This window comes from Grampus griseus (assembly GCF_964374135.1).
Source record: "Grampus griseus genome assembly, chromosome: 6".
Classification (NCBI taxonomy): Eukaryota; Metazoa; Chordata; class Mammalia; order Artiodactyla; family Delphinidae; genus Grampus; species Grampus griseus.
In genome coordinates, this window is record NC_139000.1 from 105,001,441 (window position 1) to 105,025,518 (window position 24,078).

The following is a 24,078-nucleotide window of genomic DNA, read 5'->3' on the forward strand; positions in this document are numbered from 1 at the left end:
CCCTGTTCACAAAAGATAAATGAAATAAACATTACTTGTGGGCCTGCAAAGCTATAGAAAAGAACTGGCTTAAACACAACTGAGGCTTGGCAGAAAGCAGAAAATAAAACATATTTTGCAGGTAGGCGGGGCGGAGAGAGCGCGGGGCCGGTGGGAGGACACGCGGCGCGCCGCAGGTCCCATGCCGCGCTGCGACCCCCGCGCCCCTGCCGCCTGAGCCCGCCCCTCGCGTCCTTAGCTGGTCCACCAAGCGATGCCCGCTGGGCGCCTGCGAAAGTCTGTTGGCTCCCGCTGAAGGGCAGTAGCGCCCCTGAGCCCCCGCGCCCCGCTCCGGCCAGAAGCCTTCACGTAAATGGGTCCAGTCATGCCTCCCAGTGAGAAACCAGAAAGCTCAGGAATTAGTGTCTCCGGTGGGCTGAGTCAGTGTTACCGGGGCAGCGGTTTCTCCAAGGCCCTTCAGGAAGACGATGACCTCGACTTTTCTCTGCCTGACATCCGATAAGAAGAGGGGGCCATGGAAGATGAAGAGCTGACCAACCTGAACTGGCTGCACGAGAGCAAGAACCTGCTGAAGAGCTTTGGGGACTCGGTCCTGCAGAGCGTCAGCCCCGTCCAGGACCTGGATGATGACACGCCCCCATCCCCTGCCCACTCCGACATGCCCTATGATGCCAGGCAGAACCCCAACTGCAAGCCCGCCTACTCCTTCAGCTGCCTCATATTTATGGCTATTGAGGACTCTCCAAGCAAGTGCCTGTCGGGAAAGGATATCTACAACTGGATCTTGGAACATTTTCCGTATTTTGCAAACGCACCTACTGGGTGGAAAAACTCAGTGAGACATAATTTGTCCTTGAATAAGTGTTTTAAGAAAGTGGACAAAGAGAGGAGTCAGAGTATCGGGAAAGGGTCATTGTACAGAGTACAAAGTCTAATCCAGAGTACAGACAAAGAAAGTCTAATTCAGGCTTTGAAAAAGACACCTTATCACCCACACTCGAATGTGTTCAATACACCTCCCGCCTCTACTCAGGCATAACAAAGCACATCAGGTCCACCCCTCTGGCAAGACAGCACCTTCTTTAAGAGAAATGGAGCCTTTCTACAAGATCCTGACATTGATGCTGCCAGTGCCATGATTCTTTTGAATACTCCCCGAGATACAAGCAGTTCCTCCAAGAGTGATACAAAACGGAACGCGGGTTCGAGTCCGGCTGTTGCCAATCACTCCCACTGGAATGACAGCAGCCGGGAAGAATGGCCTCACCAGCTGCCGGATGCGGACTGAGAGCGAGCCGTCCTGTGGCTCCCTAGTGGGCAGTGGAGACCCAAGGAGGATGACAACTACAGCAGTGCCAAGTCCTTCAGTGCCAGGAGCACCTCGCCCGCCAGCGACTCCATCTCCTCCTCCTGGGCCAACGACCACTACGAGTTTGCCACCAAGGGGAGCAAGAATGGCAGCGAGGGCAGCTTCCAGAGCCACGAGAGCCACAGCGAGACGGAGGAGGATGACAGGAAATGCAGCCCGAAGGAGGCCAAGGATGCTCTGGGGGACAGCATCTATGTGTCCCAGCACAAGAAGCACCAGCACTTCGCCAAGGCAAGGAAGATCCCCAGCGACATGCTGCCTCTCAAAAAGAGATGCACGGAAAAGCCCCCCGAGAGCGATGACGAGATGAAAGAGGCGGCGGGGTCGATCCTGCACTTGGCGGGGATTCGGTCCTGTTTGAATAACATCACCAATCTGACGGCAAAGGGGCAGAAAGAACAAAAGGAAACCACGAAAAATTAAAAACAAGTCACTGATTTGTTTTGAACTTACGGCCATTTGGTTTCAGCATGTCAGGAGATTTCTAATGATTTGTGGCAATATCAGCAATTTATTATTATTATTTATTTCATTTTTCTTTTTTTTTTTTGGTTTGGTTTTCTTTGTTTCTTTTTTTTTTTTTAACTTTCCCCCCTCCTTTGTTTTGGACCCTTAAGAATATTATGTTTAAAGGAGATTGAAGCCACAGAAATCATATTGACCTTCAGCTGTTTTACAAAAGCTTTTCATTATCTGAAGACAAAACCGAAAAAGCCAAAATTACCATTGTTTCCTCCAGCTTGTCAGAAACCCGTGGCTGAATCCACAGGGACGGCAACGATAATGCCACGGGGATACACATCCGGCACTTAGAAGGCACGTGTGCAAAGTAACCATTGATCAGGCCCAACCTTTAGGTTTAAAAGGTCAGGATGTGCACCCAGTTGGGTTCGCTGAGTGCATGCCCATAAAGCAACTGAGGAGAAGGAAGGACCCCTGGTCCCCCCAAGAGCAGACCCAAGCTCGTGGCACTGGGCATCAAATTGTGCCAGGAAAACCCCTGGCACTGTCCCAAGCGTGTGATGCGGGGGTGGGAGGGCGGTCACCAGTCCTCTGTGCTTCTTAACTGTGAAGCCTAGTAGCATCTTCCGGGGTGGACACTGGACCATTCGTATTCAACAGGTGTCAGTGACTCATGAGAAGAGACTGGGTCAGTTTTAGTGATGTTGCTAATCATTGAATTCTGTTTTACATTAAATTAAGAGAAGGTTTCACAAGCCATAAGCCTGAAGGTTGGTCCTGCACATGCGCGTGTGCAAACACAGACACACACACACACACACACGAGAGAGAGAAAGAGAGAAAAAAACTGATGCAAAAAACAAGCGTTGTCTTCTTAACTGCCCAAGTGAAAATCAAGTTCCAAGAAATTACAATAGCTGTTAACGAAGGAAAGGGTGGTACAAATCTTTTTCTGTGTGTCAAAACCATTTGATCCAAGTGAAAACAAAACAAAACAAAAAGCTACAGAACATGCCATTAGCACTGTGGTGTATTTTTAAAAGATGAAAGGCACATTGATGGACAAACTAAAGTAAAACATGGCAAAAAAGAAAGGAAAAAAAATTCCTATACTGCCCTCAAAATGGAGTTTGCAATTAATGTTAGTCAGGATTCATCTTTGTGAAAATCAGTGATTTCCACATTCAGCCAGTGTAGCCAGCAGAAATTTCTTTGGTTTTTTTTGGCGGTACGCGGGCCTCTCACTGTTGTGGCCTCTCCCGTTGCAGAGCACAGGCTCCGGACGCGCAGGCTCAGCGGCCATGGCTCATGGGCCCAGCCACTCCGCGGCACGTGGGATCTTCCCGGACCGGGGCACGAACCCCTGCATCGGCAGGTGGACTCTCAACCACTGCGCCACCAGGGAAGCCCGCCAGCAGAAATTTCTGATCCACAATGCATGGAATTGCTTTGAAAAAAATAAAAAAAAGCACAAAAACACAAACTTTTTAAATTCAAAAATAAAGTTCCTGTAAGGTAAACAATGTATTTAGCATGAAGATGAATTATTTTCATGTAAATATAGAAAAGAGGAAAAAAAAAACATTTTTCAACCTTCCAGACCAGCATCAGGAGCATCCATTAAAACAAACAAACAAAAATGTGTCATTAGAAAAACATGTTATCATTTGCTCGAACACAATCAAGAATAGGCCTGAAGAGTGACTTCTCTGAGATTCTCTGTACAGTACAGGTGAAGGGCCTTCTGGAGAACTGAACCTGTACGTTAGCTCTGTGCTGTCTCCTAAACTATCACTGAACAACAGTAAAGGGCTTCTCTCTCTCTCTCTCTCTCACACACACACACACACACCACTTCAGACAAAGAGATGAGAGAAGAGAGAAAAGCAACAGCATTTTAGAAAGTGGAAAGGAAAAAGACAAATGATAACTGACTTAGCAGACCCAGGAAACTTCAATTCAAGTGACTTAATTTATACTGCCAACCCACAAAAAGCTCAGCAATTGGAAACAATAGGTATGTCTTGAAGTGAGATTGAAGGTGAGCCTAAACACAAGAAAATTCCTGGGCTTCCCTGGTGGCGCAGTGGTTAGGAATCTGCCTGCCAGTGCAGGGGACATGGGTTCCAGCCCTGGTCTGGGAGGATCCCACATGCCGCGGACCAACTAAGCCCGTGAGCCACAACTACTGAGCCTGCGCGTCTGGAGCCCGTGTTCCGCAACGGGAGAGGCCGTGACAGTGAGAGGCCCACGCACTGCGATGAAGCGTGGCCCCCGCTCGCCGCAACTGGAGAAAGCCCTCGCACAGAAACGAAGACCCAACACAGCCAAAAATAAATAAATAAATTTATTAAAAAAAAAGAAAGAAAATTCCTAGAAAAAACTGATTAAGAAATAGAACCTTCCAATTCTCTTCACCTATTCCATATAGCTCAGCAATTGACCCTTCCCCTCCCGGGCATGTCACCAGATTGTTCTCTGGAGAGAATAAAAATGAGAGTCCGTACTAGGAGAAACCATTGACAATTAGAGGCAGCCACCTTAAGCAAAAGTTTACATACTGAGAGTAACAATTTTCTTTTCCTCAGATCAGAACACCATCAGTTAGGCTTATACCCTGCAGGGTAGGAGACTGGAAGAAGCTTCTCTGAAAAATATGATCAGCACCAAAGAAAAAACTCAGCGAAAAGATACTCACACCAGGGGTTTCACAACGAAATTGCCGAACCAGATTATGCTATAGTGTATTCTATTAAGTCTAGAATATAGAAGATACAACATACAGATAACAGGAGCTCCTTACAGAAATCCAAGCAAGGGAACAGAATAATAAAAACCATAACTGCGAAATAAAAAGAAACTATACACTGAAAGAACACATTGCATACCTGAAAATACTGACCCAGAAGAATTAACACCAGATATATTCTGGGAAAATATTTACATTATAAAGAAAACAGACAAATAAATCTTTGGCTGTGTGCCAATAAAACTTTATTTATAGAAACATTGGCAGGCCAGATGTGGCCATAAAACAGAGACTTGGCCATAGTTGCCACCACTGTTCTAGATTGAAAGGGCCCACTAAGCTCAACACATGAACGTAAACTGTCTTTAGGTTTGAGACATCATCATAAACTTTAAGAACAAGAGAAGATTCTAAAAGTCCACAGAGAGATAAACAGGATACATATCAAAGATGTAGACTCAATAGCATTGGACTTTTCAACAGCATTTCTGGAAGACAGAAGAAAATAGAGCAATGCTTTCAAAATTCTATGAGAAAACTACATCTAACTCACATTTCTATCAGAGTGTGAGAGTAGAATGAAGACGTTTTAGACGTGCAGAGTCTCAGACAATTTACCTCCCATGCGCTCTTTCTCAGGGAGTTGTTGGAGGATGTGCCCTGCAAAATGAAGGCGTAAACAAAAAAAAGAAAGGCCCAGAAAACAGAGCTTCTAAGAGAAGAACGAGAAATCTTCAGGATCACAGTGGAGAAAGTCCTAAACTGAATGTCATGCCACAGGCCCAAGAGCAGCTGACACCAGGCAGGGCAAGAGTGAAGGCTCTGGAAGACGACTTTTCAAGAAGGTAAAATGGTTAGACCACCCATCAGAGTTTGAACATACTGAGGAGAGACTTAGACAAATGTGGGAGGGGTTAGAGATAAATTAGTAATATATACACAGAAAACTAAGCAAATAAGCAAACAAGATAATTACTAACTCAAGGGAAAACAAAGGGTTGTGCAAGAAGAAGAAAAAAATCGTAACAATGTTGTATGGCCAGTGAAGTGCATGTTCCTGGTCATATAAACATGGAATAGAGATTTAGCCAAAATAGCACACAGATCATGATGTGCCAATTCTCTTCACCTTTGTTTCTCCAGCAACAAAGTATCAACAACTCTTCTCTTTACCTTCTGCATAAACAGGTGAAGATTCTCTTATTTCACTTATCTGAGGATTTTCTTATGTCACTTATCTGTCCTATGTGTAGCGAATTGCTTTAGGTTTTACAATATTTAGTCAATAAATATTTACTTAGCCCTGACTATGGCCATAGAATTTAAGTCCTGTAAGGGATTTAACAGGTACAACATAAAGGACTGTGCTCACAAGGAACTTAAGTTTAGGAAAAATTTTACAGCAGTACAAAGCAATAAAAGAGATGTGGGAAGCCATGAGTCATCCTTGCCTGCACACTTGCCTTCACTCCCAGAAGGGCCTAAAGGATATATTGAAAATGCAAATCTACACATATACGCACATACACACACTCCCCTCCTCCACTTTAACAGTGCACCATTCCATTCAGGATAAAATCCAAGACTCTTAGCATGACTTTATAAGGCCTTCTTTATTGAGGTCCTGCCTTGGCCTACGTTCTATATACTGAGCTATAAACAGCTCTCGCGGCGCCAGGCTCCCTCAAGCCTGTAACATTCCACCACAGTCCTCTTCGTCATATTTTGTGTGCACAACACCCCTGCTTTAAAATCTAGACCACCTGTCACCTTTTCTCAGGTCTTGAGATACGCGTCTAGGTCAGGTACACATCGTTTGTGCTCTTTGGGAAGATGGCCCGAGTCTCAGAGCCAGGGAAGTGGCACAGAAGCTCTCTTTGGAGGAGGTTACTGGCAGGGGCCGCTGCTACCGCTTCTCTCCCCTTCGGCACCCCTGCAACTCTCTGCCACCCACTCTGAGGAAGGAGAGGTTTCTCTCAGAGGCACATCATGGGGAAAGTGGAGGATTTACAGACTTGTCTAGATTTAAATCTCAGCACTGCCTCTTCACCTCTGAGCCGGTCTTCTCGTTTGTAAAACAGGGAGAGTATCACTTCCTTTTTAGAGCTGTTCTGTGAGGGATAAATGATACACTGCACGTAAGCGTCTGGCACAGAACAGATGCTGAGTAAGGACTGTCTCCAACCATCTCCAATATACACAGCCATCGTGGCCCCAGAACATGCATTTTCCAACAATACTGTAGTGGACTTCAGTACAGGTGACTGTGCTGAAATCACCCAAGGTGATTTACTCTGATGAGCAGCAATGACTCTGAACTTGAGTGGCCCAGGCACTGCTCTGGAGGGGCTGAAGGAAGAACCCATATTACTCCCCTGCTTTAGCTCCTCCTTTAAATTCCTCCAGATCAGGGAGCCCCATGGCTTGGGCTTCCTAGGACTGCCCCTCACAAAAAATAAAGACTTCTTACTCTGGGCTGGATAGGAGCAGAAGCGTTTACACCAGAGCTGGAAGGCTATCATGCGAGTGGCTAGCGTGGGGAGGGTGGTGAATAACAACGCAGCCCAACCACATCTTTCATCTCAGTTGGATTTGTTTTAATTGCCCTTAGCTCTGCCAAGGCCCTGCAACTGAGACACCTCTGGCTCGAGGCTGAGCTAATAAGTCGCACACCAGCTAGATTAGACCCACGTTCTTTAACTGGCCATAGGTGTGTGGGTTCATTTCTGGGCTCTCTATTCTGTTCCGCTGATCCATATGTCTGTTTTATCTGAAGGGCACCAGTAAGTGTGCGCCAAGGTGCTAAAAACGCCAGGGAGGAACAGACCGGTGAGCCGGAAGAGGAAGGCCAAGCAGGTCCCAATGACTCTGGTGTCAAGTCTGACCTGCTCAGCTTAGGGTTTGGTGGCAGGCAGCTTCTGACAGGGTTCCCCAGGCTCCCCGCCTCCCATATTCACCCCCTTGCCTGGGCTCCTCCCGCTGAGTGTGGGCTGCACCAACCGGCTTGCTTCTAGTGAAGAGACTGTGACAAAAGTGACAAGATGTCACTTCCAAGATTAGGTTACAGAAGACCAAGACTTCCTGCTCGCCCACAGTCTCTCTCTTGCCCTCTTGTTCACTCTGATGAAACCAGCTGCCACGTGGTGAGACGCTCTGAGGAGACGCCCATGTGACAGGGACCCGAGGGAGGCTTCGGCTACCCACCACCCCTGAGGAACTGAATCCTGCCAACCACCGCGTGAGTGAGCCAAGAATGGGATCCTCCCGGTGGAGCCTGAGATAAGGGCAGCCTGGTGGGAGACCCAGAATTACTAATAAGTTAGGAAGTGTTCTGGGCCATGTTCTAGTACAGAGGCAGTGTTTTAATACCTCAACTCAGCCTGGGCTTTTCTCAGGTCTCATCAAGGACATTTTTACAAACTCTAATTGTACAGAACATTTGTAGAAGGTTGGTCTTCATACCTAATTTAGTTGCTTTAGTTGCAATATTCAATAATTTACCTACCCTCTTTTTTCCCTTCATATATCTAAACTGAGGGTAAAATGTTTCCTTCAAAAACTGTTAAAGACCACAGCAAATGAGAAATTACACACACACACACACACGCATACGTATGTGTATATATAATATATATTATTAACATTATATATCTATGATATTCAGTGCCTATGAATTCCTCCCCTTCACTCTATGCTTAAATTCTTCGGGTATCTTATTCTGGCACCTTATATACTGACTACACTACTTTCAGATCTAAAACTAATCATTTGTCATTTCTCTCTTTGGAAATTTTAGAGGTTTCCTTTATCACACAGGTTTGGTGACTATGTTTTCACAAACAATTTTGATAAGTTTTCTATCAGCTAGACAAAAGATTTAAATGAGGAATTAGTCAAATGCATTGTTGGCTTTTCCAAAAGAAGAAACTTTCAATATTCTTTTGTACAAGGTTAGCTTTCAATGTTTTTCTCTCCTTCCTGGTGTGCACTGGCTGATTTTAACCAAGCCAGTCCCCTCTCAATCATGCCATGTTGCTATGTTTTTGCCCACAATGTTCTCTTATCTTGGAGCGATCTCTTCCCTCATTCAAACCCTGCTTAACCGGCCAAACCCAGCTTGAGTCTTGCCACTTAGTACGTAATCTCTGCTCAACAAGCTCCTTGGGTACAGGGACTATGCCTTAAACTTTGGGGGGCATTTCCCTGAAAACTTATAATGCCAGGCACTTGGTAGTTAATGAAGAAATGAGACTGAAGTCCTCTAAATTTCCTATTTATACCCCCAAATTTCTTTCGCTAACACCTTTTTTACTCTTTTGAGATATTTAGTCACTTCCTCATTACTTCCTTCTATCTCCTAACATCTTGTCTAACTCAGCTTTCCCTAAAACTCTCCTTATGCTTGAGGCCATAATTACAGAGGCATTTACAGAGCCATTCAAAGCCATTAGGATTATTGGCTGATTAAGGATAAGTCGGATAAGGAAACCCAATGGGAACTAGTTCTGTTTTTTCTGGCTTTCCAATTTATCAAAGTCAAGTTCTCAGAGTCTAAATGCTTAATAAGTACTTTCTAAAAGATTTCATTTTTTTGTTTTGTTCTTATCACACTTGAGTGCTTAATAAACTTTTTTCCCAGGGCTTGACATCATGCCAGAGCTCTGCTGTCTCTTCTTCCATCCTACCAGCACAACATCATGTGTTTTCTTAAAAGAGCAGGACTTTTAGGTCCACAGGGACCACTTAAAAGCTTATAAATAAAACACTGGTTGGGCTTTTTCTAAGTGTTTGATGAGTGAATGACTGAACAAAATAAATATAAGAGCAGAATACAAAGAATACAAGAAGCAGTAAAGTTTCTTTCCTCTCATTACAGTGAAGTGTGCTTACTATACATGTGAGTGGGGTGGGGTGGACATGGGTTAGCAGAGTGATCTTTATGGAATTTACCGAAAGTAAAGCCTGAAGATCAAGCACTTCTCAATACTAAACTGAAACCAGATTATAATGCCTGTTTTTTTGTTTTAGATCAATTTCTCTCTCAAAAGTACAAAGGCAATTTGCTCAGGCTACCGAAGCATGATAGAAACAATTCTTGAGAGGGGCTAAACCATCTCTGCTTTAATTTTATGCTCATCAAAAACCTCTTACCTATAATTTGATCTCTTTAAGTGGACTTGCTGCCCAGAACAGAGAGTCCTAGACAGATGAACCACCCTAGTTCTGGAGCTACGCAGATATCTCAGGATAAAGTAATCAAATGGGATTTTTGTTTCTCAGTCAGTATCCTGGGAGTTTAGTTAGCCCAAACCAGTCTTCAGAGGCTAATCAACTCTGAGTGAAATGAAATGATTAAGTTTCTGGAAGTGCAAAGCTGAAGAACTGCAAAGTTGTGACGACTCCATCAAAGTACTGCCACTCTCTGAGCACCTGCTTAAGGGCATCTTTAAAAACTATAACATAAGCGAACTTAGAGATAGTTTAATTCAATCCTCCTATTTTACAGAAAAGAAGACTGAGTCCCAGGATCTGAATGACACTGCTAACTAGAGGCAACAGTGGGATTAGGAAAACAGTCTTCCTTCTACTATACTACTTTGCTCTCGTCAGGAAGGGTAGCACTGAAAGATAAATAAGGCTGTGGAAGGCAGACGTGTGCTGGTTACTGAAAGGGGGTTATGTGAACCAAGTGTATCATTAAAGGGAGAAAGGTTGTTGGTGTTTACTGAGCACCTACTGTGTGCCTGGCACTGTTTTAAGGACTTTACTTGTATTACTCATTTAGTCCTCACAACAACCTTGTGAAGTTGCTAATATTATTTCTATTTTATAAACGAGGAAACAGAACCTAGAAGAAATAAACTTCTGCAGCTAAGAAGCAGATCTGGAAGGAACTCAAACACCAGTCTATTTGACCTCCAAGCCCATAGCTTTAATTTTCTTCCTACTACATAGTTAGATCTGATAAATTCCTCTATAAATACCCAAGGAGTGTCAGAGCAGAGGAACTTCAAGTACAATATGCTTTTTAAAAAAATTTTATGTCTTCTAAAAGATATAAACCCACATTTTAAGCTCTGAGTACTGAAAACTGCCATAACACTTCAGCCAGGAATATATTAATGCATAACTCCTTAATGCTTGTCAGAGGATTATGACAATACCCTGTAGTGATTTAGTCTTAATTATAATTGTAAATTTCTAGTCTTATACAAAAAATGCTGCCCTTATATTAACAATACTAGAGACTGGGTAAGTTTCTTCAGTGGAATATTGTGCTTTAAATTTTCCCATTAAAAACCTAAATTTTGAAGTGTGTATGGGAACGTCAGAGGCTCGAAAATTTGTAAGGCATTCTCCTTTTCCTACCCTTCAAAAATCTCTTTTTCAAGAAGTATAAGCTACAATGTCAAAATGAGGGAGAAGGATGGCTAACTTCTAAATAAATCTCAGGGAGCAGTGTCGACTGAGGCAGGGAGCGAGGCAGCTGCCAAAAAGCAAGAGTAATGGTTTTTTTTTTTTTGGTAAACATACTAATACTAAATCAAATGCTAATTCAAACTAACTTCCTGTGATTTAAAGGAATTTGTCAGAAGCCAATGAATCTGAAAGATTTTAATTCATTTTTTTTTTTTAGTTGGTCTTATTCTTAAGCTACTAAGATGCATTAATTCTTGACATTTAACCAAGAGACTGCCTGTAAAGGTTTAAGCATAAGTCAAAACCTGGGGGCTCAAATCCAACTCATGGAGGCGTTTTGCTTGGATCATACGGAATTTTACTTTAATGTGAGAGCCAACATTTTTTAAAGATGAAAAAAAAAATCACATTTAAAACATCCAGATCTAGAGCTTCTTTTTTAAAAAAAAAAGTAAAAGGGAAGATTTGGCAGTGATGCGCTCACTTTCCCATACGGCCAAAAGTCTGCTGAAGCCCTGTGTCAGCTGCCCTTTTAGAGAGGTGTGGTCACTGGTCCACAATTCCTGGCAGCCCACCTCACTCCTGTACTTACCTATAAACCCCTTCCTCACCCCTGGAGGCATCTGAGTTTGTGACCCCTATTTTATAGGAACTGGATAAGGAGAATGCAGGAATTAAAAAAAAAAAAAAAAAAGACAAAGCCCACATCACTTAGTCACTGTACTAGACAGCAAAAACAAACAAACAAACAAAAACAAAAAACCCCAGTGCTTCTCAATACAGTATGTCACAGTATCTTGGGACACTTGATATCAACTAGCTCATGACGGAGGGAACTTTTAAAGTGGTGTAAATCCTTCAGCATAAATGTTCAAATGCAGCACTTTTAGTATTCTCGCCCAAGATTAAATTCTAGGTGAATATTTCAAAAGAATTCTCTTATCTGATGTCAATTAAAAAATAGCTCCTCAAATTTTTCTACCACTTCTAATATTTATGCTGAGTTTCTCCAAGAGAAAAACAGGACACAGCTTTCTTGGTTTGTCTAACACCTCAGCACAATCTTTCCAATAATTAGACTCTTCTCTTTGTCTGTCAGTAACTATGGCTCATCTCACACTCAAAAGCCAAAACAAAATGCTTGACCAGGATCGGAACTATGGTCAGGATGCATGAAGTAATGAAATACAGTCTCCGACTGGCCCAACTTCTTCTCTACCAAGTTAGCTCTCAACAGCTTCTGATTTTTGCCCACCTGGTGGCGAGACAGCAAATTCAAGGTTTTTTTGGGGTTTTTTTTGCGGTACGCGGGCCTCTCACTGTTGTGGTCTCTCCCGCTGTGGAGCACAGGCTCCGGACGCACAGGCTCAGTGGTCATGGCTCACGGGCCCAGCCGCTCTGCGGCATGTGGGATCTTCCCGGACCGGGGCACGAACCCGCGTCCCCTGCATCGGCAGGCGGACTCCCAACCACCGCGCCACCAGGGAAGCCCCAAATTCAAGGTTTTATTTCAACTAGCACCTTTGTTAAAAAGGGCGATTTCCTAAGCACCTTAGGAAATAACTTTCTGGCCCCCTCCCTAGTCCCCTGCTCCTTCAAGTTCAACTCACCTTTTCCCCTAATATATGATGGCCCTTTTTCTGGTGAGCCAGTTATCTTGTATTTTACAAAGAATGGGAAGCAAAGAAAACTGCCAAGGACTCTGCCCAAGGTCACAGAAAAAAAAGGCAAAATAAGGATTTGGACTTCCTTAAGACTTAGCCCAGGGTTTGGGATTCAGGAAACAGTGACCTTTGAACATCATTTCTGGTGTGCCAAAATTATTTGTAGCAGAATATTTAAGGGTATAAATTTAAAAGGAGGAAGTGAGGGAAGCCAAGATGTACGTGTTCCACAGGGAAAGAAAACAAAGTCCTCAGGTTTCTAAGGAGGGAGATGGAGAGAAGTGAGTTGAATGTGGGCCAGTGGGCACACAGTAGGAGAGGGAGAAAAGGGGAAGGAGGCATGCAGTGGGCAGGAGGAAGGGAGCTGAGAAGAAGCACGCACAACGAGGACAGGAGGGGACCTGTACCGAGTGGGTGGGCGGACAGATCAAGGAAGCCATCCATGTGTACAGAGAAGACTCAGACAAGTGCGTGTCCAGAAGGCGTTTCCTAATGAGAAGCCAGACAGACACCATATCCCCAGTCAAGGAAACAGAGAAACAAGAAAATCCATAAAACACAGGAGAAAACGTGCACAGTTATGTTACTTCTTCCCTCACATGAGAGGGTGCTCACATGCCCGTGAGAAGCCTGTATGTGGCTGAGAAGCAGCCCAGCACAGGCGTTAAGGGCACGGACTCTGGAACCAGACTAGCCCAGCTGCCTGGGTTTGAATCCAAATCCTACTGCCCACTAGTTGGCTGACCTTGAATAACTTACTTAACCTCTCTGTGACTGTTTTCTCTTCTGTAAAATGATAACGTTAAAGAACTAAGTGAATTAAATAAAGCACTGAGAAGAGTGTCTGGCACATAACAAGTGCTACATAAGTTAAATAAAATAAATAACACGTACAAAAAGGAATGCATAAAGGAGGAGACTCACGTGCTCAAACTCTGAGACAGTTACAGTATAAAAACCACAGCATGTTCTCCTAGCTACATATTCATATCCTTGTAGAAAGAATGTCACAAAAGCCAAGACATTCTAAAGTTTAGTTAAGTAGATGGCAAACAAATCACGGACCTAGAGGGAAAGAGAACCCAGTGGCGAGGGAGCTGGAGAAGAGCGGACTTGGGTAGGAGTGTAAGGAACACACGTGACCTAAGAAGCCACAGACGGGCTTTTACTCCAGACTCTGGACGCCAGGCCTGGATGGCTGGGGCGGCGGTGCCGGGAGGTGAGGGCAGCAGTTGGCAGGGCTGAACTAACTGCAGTATGTTAGGGCTGACTCGTGTCCTCTGCTGCCGATCAAATATGAGAGTGGAAGTAGAATCAAGCTGCCTCCCGCCTCCTCTACTGCATTTCTACTTACTTCACCTCATCATCTACAGCCTTAGCCCAGGCCTTTGTTCTCTCGCCGGGGTTTCTGAATCAGCTCTGCCGCTGGGCTTCCCGCCCCCATCTCTGCACCCCCATCCATCCTCTCTTATGCTTCCAGGGTTACTTCCCCTAAAAAAAATATGCGATCACGTCATTCACCGCCTTGTCAACCTCCCCTGATGGGCTTCCCGCTCTCAATAATAAAAAGTTCCATCTTGACACAGCATACGCTTCATTATCTTGCTCCAATGTCCCTGTCTGGTTTTGCCTTTCACCTCTTTACTCAGCTAATTCTAACCCACCCTGAACTTCTCACTGTTCCCTAATATACTATATCCTACGGTGCTGTGCCTGGACCCCACTTTACGACCCTTTCTATCAGGAAAAGTCCTTTCCTTCCTCTGAGACCCACCTTAATTGTCATCTCCTAAGGAATGTCCTCCTCAGTTCCCTAAGCAGAGAAAGTTCTTCATTTTCTGAGTGCCTACAGCATTGTGACCAGGCATCTCTTATAACACATGCCACCCAAGACTGTAATTTAGCTGTTTAATTGTCCAATTTCCCATTAACCGCTCAGCACCTCATAGAGACAGCCAACTGTTTTACTTATTTTTTAAAACTCCCAGGGTTTCCCTGGTGGCGCAGTGGTTGAGAGTCCGCCTGCCGATGCAGGGGACACGGGTTCGTGCCCCGGTCCGGGAAGATCCCACATGCTGCGGAGCGGCTGGGCCCGTGAGCCATGGCTGCTGAGCCTGCGCGTCTGAAGCCTGTGCTCCACAACGGGAGAGGCCACAACAGTGAGAGGCCCGAGTACTGCAAAAAAAAAAAACACAAAAAACCTCCCAGACCTAGCATACTACCTTGCATATGGTATGGTTGCCTGTCAAATACGACGGTTGAATCAAACACAACCCTTCCATAACACAGGGAAAGGGGAATCTTAATTCTAACAGTATAAACGTTTGAGCAGAAAATACGGTAACATTTGAGACTGTTCTGCAAAGCCCCCAGCTCTACTGCCATGGTGGGTAGACGGCCTGCTGCTTACCGCTGAATATCCTTGTTCTTCCACAAGGAGGCAGACTGAGCCTTGGGCACGCGTTCAATGAAGTTCACCAACTCTTCCATGAGAAGCCTGAGTTTAAACAACGAAAGTGATGAACACTCAAAAAGGAATCAGAAAAACATGGCACTCTTAACACTGTAGCCAAGAGAAGCGGGCTTGCCTGCCTGCCCTCCCCAGTCGTCTTTCCTCTCTCTGCTGCACATAAACGTGGGCACCATTTTACATAACGTTGAACAAAAACCTAGCCTTTGCGTTGAATTTTCACGTTAAAAATTCTGAATGTAAATGATTTAATTCATAAGCCTGGTGTGCTTCTTGTCTCTAAACAATGAAATATATAAGCCTATGGTTTAATTCACACTCTTAAGACCTCTGCCTTTATTTATTTAGGTAATTAAAAACACAAAAGGACAAATAGTTAAATGAGCATGAAGTACCTGATTTTGGTGGCAGCAGAGGTGGGGGTAGGATTTTTTTTAATGACAATATTAAATGGACATTTTAAACTGGTAAAATAAGTTTTCTTCATATACATTTTAGGAATTAACAAAATTCCACATGGAAGAATACTCGAAGGCCTAATCCTAAAACTCTAACTCAAGGACCTGCCAGAGGACAGGCTCTGCAGATCACAAGCTGGATCACCACAGAATCACAACTGAGGGAATCTAAGAGACGCCTCACTCAACTGGATCGATGATCCCATGCTCTGAGGAATACATGGGAACAGAGCACTGATGGGGCCCTGGATGGCTAGGGGACGACCAAAAAGCTAGAAATAGACTTTCAACATCTTGAATCCCCTACATAATCCAGTACAGATGTTCCACATTGACTTAAATCCTCTCCCAATAAACACACAGACATGGCAAGCCATAAATTTATTAGCATTTGAATGCCAAACAACTTCATTTCCACTTATTTACTTATTCCTAACACTATCATCGTCTTTCATTTTTTTTTTTTTAATTGTCTTTCATCTTGAAGGAGCAGTACCAGTTCCAGCATTCTAAGATCCGGGATCCAGGCTCATTATTGTTCTGGCTGTAGCTCTCTGGAGAAGTGTCTGGTATGTCCATCCTCAGGCTTTAACTTTTTCAGACTAGAATCTAATGTTTTCAGCTTGTCCTCTCACCAAAACTGTTAAATCACCTTGAGTGCTTTACTTTCCTACAATGTCTCTTCCTCAGATCCTTTATGTTTTTCTGTACACACTGCAGGTAATATGGTTTGACACAAAAACAAGGACATATTTTGTTTCATTTCTGGTAATTCCATCGTATTGGACTTCAGTCAGATTCTAGAACCCAAAGCACTTAGAGCCCATATTTTGGGTCTTGATAGTATTACCTTATACCATACTTCTTTGTTTGCTTCAACACAATTCTTTTCTTCTGGGGTAATTTTCTTCTCACTAAATGATGCTATGGTTACTTGAAACAACCATCTGTCCCATGGAGGCTTGGGAGAGGCAGGGGAAGAGACAGCACAGCATTCTCAGAGTCAAAGAAAGGCTCTGAGGTTTTTATTCCATACAGTCCCGAGTTTCACTATGTCAACAGTACAGACAACGTAACCATCTAATTACCCTGTGTTCTACAAGCCGTCCCCATTTATAGTCTGCACTAAACCATAAGAGGGGGGAAATTTTGAAAGCAAAGTAGTAAAATTTCTTCCTCTTTTCTTAAATATGCTGTGTTCCTTTCTCTCTCGAAGCTCTCTGCACTGCATCCTGGTGGCATCCTACTGAATGATACTTCCCCTAATTAGTATCATCTGCACAGAGGAGCTGTCTCTGCAAACTCCCTGTTCCCGTTTTTCTAAAAAAGACTAACGACCATTACTCGCAGCATCAGTCTCTAGGCAACTCCAAAGAACATTTGTTTTATCTGGAGAGTTGTCTATTCGTGCCTGTTCTCTGGGTCAGCTGCTCAGAGGGAAATAACAATCCCACCTCGCACAACACTCTATTAACAGTCACCACTGAAGGGAGGAGCTCGCCAGCCACTCTCTAATGGCACAAGAAGAAATGCTCTCACCTGCCGATCTGAACGGAGGGCTCTGTGGCATAGACCGTGCCTGTGAACCCCGTGTGCTCAGTGATGTAGGGCAGAGCCATCATGCAGTGATAGTTAGAGATGAGGATCACATCTACTGTAGACAGATCTATTAGCTCGGTCTGAAAAGAAAGGGGAGGGAATGATAGATATCTGTGCGGGGCACATAGATCAACGTGATGGGACTGAAAAATGATGTTGCCAGAATGCAGAGGAGTGGCTTTGGTGCTACAGAATAATGATGCCTTTCCTGCAACACTTCTATTCTCTCCTTTTAGGATATTTCCTAAAGTTGACATTACGCGGCAGGACAGGATGGCTACTGATGAGAGTGCAGCCCGTCCGCCAGAGGTGCTCTGATTTTACTAAAACAGAGTTCTGCGAGTCAGACGTGTGAGGATGAACGACAACAGGACACTTCAGCAGCTGCTGCCTGGCAGGGGGAACCACGTAACACGAAGCAGACAGCACAGTATCAGCCGTGAGGGAGAGGCACACAGAAACCAGCTCTTCAGAAGTCAAATGTGGGAGGCAACTGTTTTTGGAGTAACTTCTGACCACTAGTGTTGGGTATAGAGCCCCCCGCAAACGTAGTGGCAGAGTCATAAGAGGAGGTTATACTCTTGTGTTCTACCCTAATCACAACCCCCGCTCTACCCTTCACTCCATTATTAAGGTCATGTAAAAAGGGAAAAGACAGGTTGGCAGGTGAGAAAAAAATGCTACCCATGTTTGGTAAATTTTTATGAAAACTCTTTTAGTAGAAGGGAACTTTTTTTCCATAAATTTAAGTCCTATCTGCCTTTTAAGGCTCAATTCTCTTCTCCCACTAAGCCTTCCTTATTTGCCCAGACGAAAGAAACCACTTCTTCCTCTGAACTGTCAAGGCACTTTATGAATATCCCTCTCGTGGCAGTTATTATTCTGTACAAAGGCAGGCAGCTCAAAGTTATCATTTTGTCCCCCCAAAACTGAATGTCTCTGAGCCCAAGAATCCCGTGTGACTCAGCTCTGTCCCCTCCCCGCTGTGGTAGCCAGGACATAACAGGCCTTGGCGCACTGTTGTTGGAGGACTGCATCGTTATAAGCAGCACCCTCTGTGGAGAAAAATGAGATGCAGCGGTTCAGAGACATCATCTTAGTCTCCGAGCTCTCCCTCACAGAACTTACCCCGTGGAAACTGTATGGTACAGTACGGACAGCATGGGGTAACTCAAGAAAGAGTTTTAGTTAGCAGAATGGGTCACAGAGCTACTATGTCCCCCACGGAGTAGAAGTAACAAAGATGTCTGTGCCCTCTTTGCAAATAACAGAGACAGTGTGCCATTTTGGCTGTGGGTATCTTCTGGTTGGTGACTTTATGTGTAAAGTAAGTTGATTTAATGAAGCCGCCAAGGCATAATCAGCTCCTGAGGACAGCGTGGAGATTAGAGGTCAGAAGCTGCTCACTGCCGGGGCAATGGCAATCTGTGTGAATAAAATGTCTAAGGACATAACTTAACTCCATGCTGTGTACTGCACTTCCAAGACAATATCCTCACATAACAAAGGGTCATGGGACATCCTGCTGGTCCTATTCCCCACCAACTCTCTAGAAGCATTTTTAAACAAATGAGAAGATTAAGACATAGTAGCAGAGTGATACGTCCAGAAGAAAACAAGGGAAGAAGAGTTGAAGCAACAGTAAAACCCAAAAGCATCCCTACCTTCCTTCTACCTATACAGAAACTGGGTAGGAATATTTGAAATTTCTCTTTACTATTTAAGAAACAACCCATAGAGTCCAGAATGATAAGAAATTTGGTGAGGACAGCTGGGGAGAAAAAAATATATATATATATTTTCTGCTTGTATATATATCAAGAGTGCCTACATAAAAAATTTTCCCCTGAGAAATAAATTTAACACCCAAACTATGTTTATATATTCACATCTATATGTTTACTTGCATACTTTCACTCAGTGAAATCCCATAAAGACTATTTTAATTTTAAACTTTTATATACAGACACTTGGGTTCTACAGACCATGAATTGGGTCAAAACAGTCATAATTTATTGGTTGCTTACTATACTGTCCTAGACTTTATGCACAGTCTACAGTGTAGACTTTGGGGGAATACAAAGATGTTTAAGGTAGCTGCACTAGATTATAAATTCCATGAGGACTGGGACTTCAGTTCTGCCTGGCTCAGCCACAAGTCAGCCAAGATTGGACAGCGTAGTAAGTCCCTCTCTCCTAATTCAACAACTCTCATATTTTCTCCTGATCATACAATGCCCTGGTTTCCCTTAAAATAGTGACTACTAATAACTTGTCATTAACCACAAATTATGACACTAGTTGAAAAAACCTATATGGCTTCAGAACCCTAAATATAACAGTGCTGCTTTAGCTTGGCAAAGGTGAACTGTGAAACGGTGACTGTTTAATTTCAAAGCTTAGTAGTTGATGGAGCAAGTCAGAAAGTCACCAGAGCTCCAAGCCAGGTATCCTCCACTGAGGGCCACAAGCTGAAGGCTGCAGCAGTCAGTGCCACAGGCAGTAAACTGACAATAAATGCAGCACCTACGATTAGGAATCTTTGAACAGATGGGGAACTGCCCCACCAACTCCTAAATGACAAATGAAGATCACGAAAAGATTTTATTAGCAGTTAGGGAGAGCTCAGGATTCTCAATAACTGTCTACCTTCACACTTGTTCCTACTAGTTTACCTCAAACTCTCCCTTATTTACCAATTTCAATTACCACGTCCTTCTTTGTTTTTCTTCCTCTCTTTCACTCTGGTGTCCTAAAAGGGCACATCACCTACTTCAAAGAGAGAAAAAAAAAAAGTTTATCTAAAGGATATCAAAGGAAGTTGTAGAAATGGAAGGAGAGAGAGGAAGAAAGGACAAAAATAAGGGACACAGCACTCCCAATTTCTTTTTTCTCTGGCACTGAAATGTGAAAGTATTTTCGACAGGCACTGACATCCCCTGGGCACACGGAAAGAATAGAATGGTAGCTTCTTATTGATTTCCTCAGGAACCCTGGACTGGCTACTGGCTTCCCTATACTTCATCTGTGAGCTGAGAACTCCATCTAGGCCACTCTGGGGATTAGGCCTGTCAGCTGAGATTAGTTTCCTTTAAGACTAATGCAAACTGATCTTTGTTTCCTTTAAAACAATGAAACTGGACTCAAACACTTATAACAAGTCTCACTGTGATGATAATATGTAAGCGACAGATATCCATGACTCAGTTCAGAATCCATGAATTTCAAGCAATATTCCATATGTCATTTCAAGTCAGCAAGAATTTTTACAGTTTACTATACTGGCTAGATAACAGCAACTCCCAATTACCCAAGACTAGAAAAAGTATGGCTAACCTAAGACACAGGCATTATCTAGTCGGCCTTCTGTATCAGTGGCTGTGAAACCTCTATTCATTGCACTCCATCATTTTATATAAAGTGCTTCAGTATCCGTGGATTTTGGTATCCACAGGGGCTCCTGGAACCAATCCCCCGCAGATACCGAGGGATGACTGTAATTACAAAATTAAAAGGCTTGAGATATTTCTTTACCTTGCTCAAAACTATGCTCCAGTGTGACTGTCAATGTGGATTATAGAAAAAGCTAGGGACGGGAAGAAGAGAGTGACTTCAGTGATTTACAGACAATATAAAAAGCTCCTAAATGATATTTTAGCTGTAAAACAAAGTGCCTAGAATAACAGATCCATTTCAATTTGAAAACAGGAAGCTAAGCCCCTGAAAATTATTTCCTGATTTCAGTTTGAGAGATGATAAGATATGCTTTGTTTCTACAACAAGATTCACTTTAATCTTACCTCTGGTAGGCAGAATTCGGGCACAGAATCCACAAATACATGACCTGAGCACTCCTTTAGCTCCTAAAAGACATGAAAAGAAAAAATTCTAGGACGTAATATCCAATAGATACAGCGCCAAAGAAATTTCATCCCCAAACCAAACTTTCCATGAAATATCACAGATTGCTGGAGTTGGAGGGAAGCTGGAAGCTTATTTAGGCCAACTGTTCATTGTTTAAGCTCAGGGAGGCTAAATGTTTTATTTAGGATTAAAAAAATGCTGGCTGGTGGCTGACTCAGGACTTGAATGCACATTTCTTGATGCCTCTTCAAGGAAGCCATGTGTGGACACATGCTGCTTCCATAACTCATGACCCAAAGCTTTCCAAATAATTGTTAGATGGACCATACCAGCAATACCAGAATGATCTGGAACACTGATGGAAGTAGATTCCTGGGCCCTACCTAAGATCTAAGGGATGAGAAACTAAGGATGAGGCCATGGAACCTGTGTTTATAACAAGCACCTCCAGCGATTTTGTTCTGCAATTAGGTTAGGAGTCCAGGGCATAGACAAATGATTTAGAGCCCCTTTCTCCTCCTACCAAGGTTTGAGGGGCAAATAAGGAGGGAGATGAAGAGTACAGGGTAGGGATTAAACCACCACCACCACCATTCAAAAGAAAAAAGTGTACTTATAAAGAGAGAGAATTTAGTGCAGCTCCTACTCTGCCCGTGACCTACAGTATTTAATGTGCCTGTCTTACTTTGGATTCTTTCACAAACAGATCCTGAGAAAGGGTGTGTGAAAGCTTATAAGGGAGGTGCTAAAAACAAACAAACAAACGAACAACAAAAAACCCAGCAGGAGGAAGGGCAAGTGATAAATAAAGGGAAAAGCAGGTGACCGATAACGAATATGTTACAGAGCTACATACCACTGTGGGCAACAGGGAGTCACTCCCATGGGGAAACTCTAAGAAACAGTATCAAACATATACCTGGGAGTTATTCCACTCAGGGGCAAGGGACCTGGGATATTTATATAGCAACTCGTGCATTTGGGGCAGCTTTAGGAAAAAACTGTCAGGCAAAGCCATACAGGTATTGGCAGCTGGATTTATGACATAGGACACTGAAGAGACAGGAGTGGGCCACCAACAGAGTCTGCTACAATGCCCCCAGGAGGCCACCAGAGTTGCTGCCTTCCCTTGATGACACTTTATACTGAACTCTATGCAGGAGTTTTTGCTCCAAAGTTAAAGCTATCTATGACTCTATAATGAAACCACTAAAAGATAGATTTTGGTTGACAGTTTCCTCTTTCTGGAAAGAGAAAAATACTGTTAGAACTTTGTTCCATTGTGTTTTCATTAGTCACCAAACATAAATTTCTATATATTCATATATATGTACCTATATTTATATACTGGAGTCTGAATGATTTTACTCTCAATCTTTACCTGAAAATAAGGTATTAACTGTATGTTATTTTCCTTTTGAATTTTACAAGTCTCCTATCAGAACCTTGATAGAATATTTCCTCCCCTTGCCTTCCACTGTAAACTCTGGTTCCTCTCCTTATATGAGTACCATTTAACCAGCAGAGCGCTGAGCCAAAAAGAGACTGAAAACCATTCCGTTTTTTCTTTCCTCTTCCTTTTCTCTGCAGTACGCGGGCCTCTCACTGTTGTGGTCTCTCCCATTGCGGAGCACAGGCTCCGGACGCGCAGGCTCAGTGGCCATGGCTCATGGGCCCCGCCGCTCCGCGGCATGTGGGATCCTCCCGGATCGGGGCACGAACCCGTGTCCCCTGCATCGGCAGGCGGACTCTCAACCACTATGCCACCAGGGAAGCCCTGAAAACCATCCTTAATTACAATGTACCTGCCAGCTAAAAACAAATGAGCAATTATGTTTAATGGAAGAAGACTCCCAGCTCCCCTAGGATGAGGTTAAAAATGATTAAAGACAAATCATGGGAAATTTATAAGCGCTGCCTGGCCTTAAATTGACTATGTAATCTTCTTCGCCATATTGCCATGTACCAGGGTATGTGTACCTCACATGACAGAGCCTCCTCTGAGGCTCTCATCCTTCCTGGCCTGGAGCAGCATATTTGCCATTCCACGCACTTACAATGTTACTCTATTTTATTCACCACTCCCTCCTAATGAAATGCTCCCACATAGACATGCAAGTCATTTTGCTCACAATGCACAGGTAATGGGATGCTTCTGAGCCTTTCTCAGGGAACAATGATTTACAGCCAGCAGAGAGTTAGGCTGAAATTTCATCAAGTGCACAGATTCTTGATTGTCACATAATTTTTACAGTTAGCTATGAGGGAAATCTGGTTTCAAATCATGCATTTGGCTTGCACTCGAGGTTGGGGTGTAGGTACAGGAGTTAATTCTGTAAAAAGAGCACCTCTTTATTTAACAATACCAATTACAAGAAGGAAATGCCTTATCCAATTCAGATGAATCATTTTAAGGATCCTTACACTTATCCAGTCTTTCAATTCTGAAACTGGGGAGAGGAAGAATGATTTGGAGGCCTAAGAATGGCATGGATAAGCTTGACAGTTTTTAATCTTCCTTTACCCTCTGATTTTTTTCAGGAGAAAATTTGACTAGATTATAGTTTTAACATTTTTTTGTATCTCAGGTCTCTCACGTATACGTTAAATGCCCAGAAACTGATCTGAGGAAGGAATTATTGTGAAGATAATCTAATGTTAAAAATTTAATAGCCTTGAAAAAAAAAAGTAATTTGAGTCATTTACTTTAGGCCTAGTTAGTGATTAAAGTCATAATAAGACTCCAAATCCTAGATTCCTAGAACTATGTTGTTTTCTCACAACCTATAGGAGTGTCCACTCCAGGCTACCAGGATCACAGATCATAGTCTGGAAGGCCCTTTGTTCATATTTACCTGAAAACATGCTTCCCTCCCACTCCCCCAAGAGCACACTGCCCGGCAGTTAAACACTCAGCTCCTCAGTCTGTTCTCCACATGGCAGCCAAAGCGGTCTGAGCAGAGGAAGACACTGCCCGCTGCAACCCTTGGTGGCCTCTTATCACCCAAAGAATAAGACTCAGA

The 24,078-nt window shown here is 43.5% G+C and overlaps 1 protein-coding gene and 1 pseudogene across 3 annotated transcripts in view; one reads left to right on the forward strand and one right to left on the reverse strand.

Moving 5' to 3' along the window:
* Nucleotides 1-24,078, reverse strand: part of INTS9 (integrator complex subunit 9) — a 109,850-nt gene that overhangs the window by 45,684 nt on the left and 40,088 nt on the right. For both annotated transcript variants that reach the window (XM_082657415.1, XM_082657414.1), the window contains exons 4-6: nt 20,992-21,054; nt 17,132-17,271; nt 15,075-15,161 (exon numbers count right to left, since the gene is read on the reverse strand). In XM_082657415.1, the coding sequence (XP_082513541.1) occupies nt 15,075-15,161; nt 17,132-17,271; nt 20,992-21,054 (290 nt within the window). The remainder of the gene's footprint in view (nt 1-15,074; nt 15,162-17,131; nt 17,272-20,991; nt 21,055-24,078) is intronic.
* LOC309824556 (forkhead box protein N3-like) lies at nt 353-2,162 on the forward strand (annotated as a pseudogene). Its single transcript has one exon. The product of its transcript is annotated as a forkhead box protein N3-like (transcript).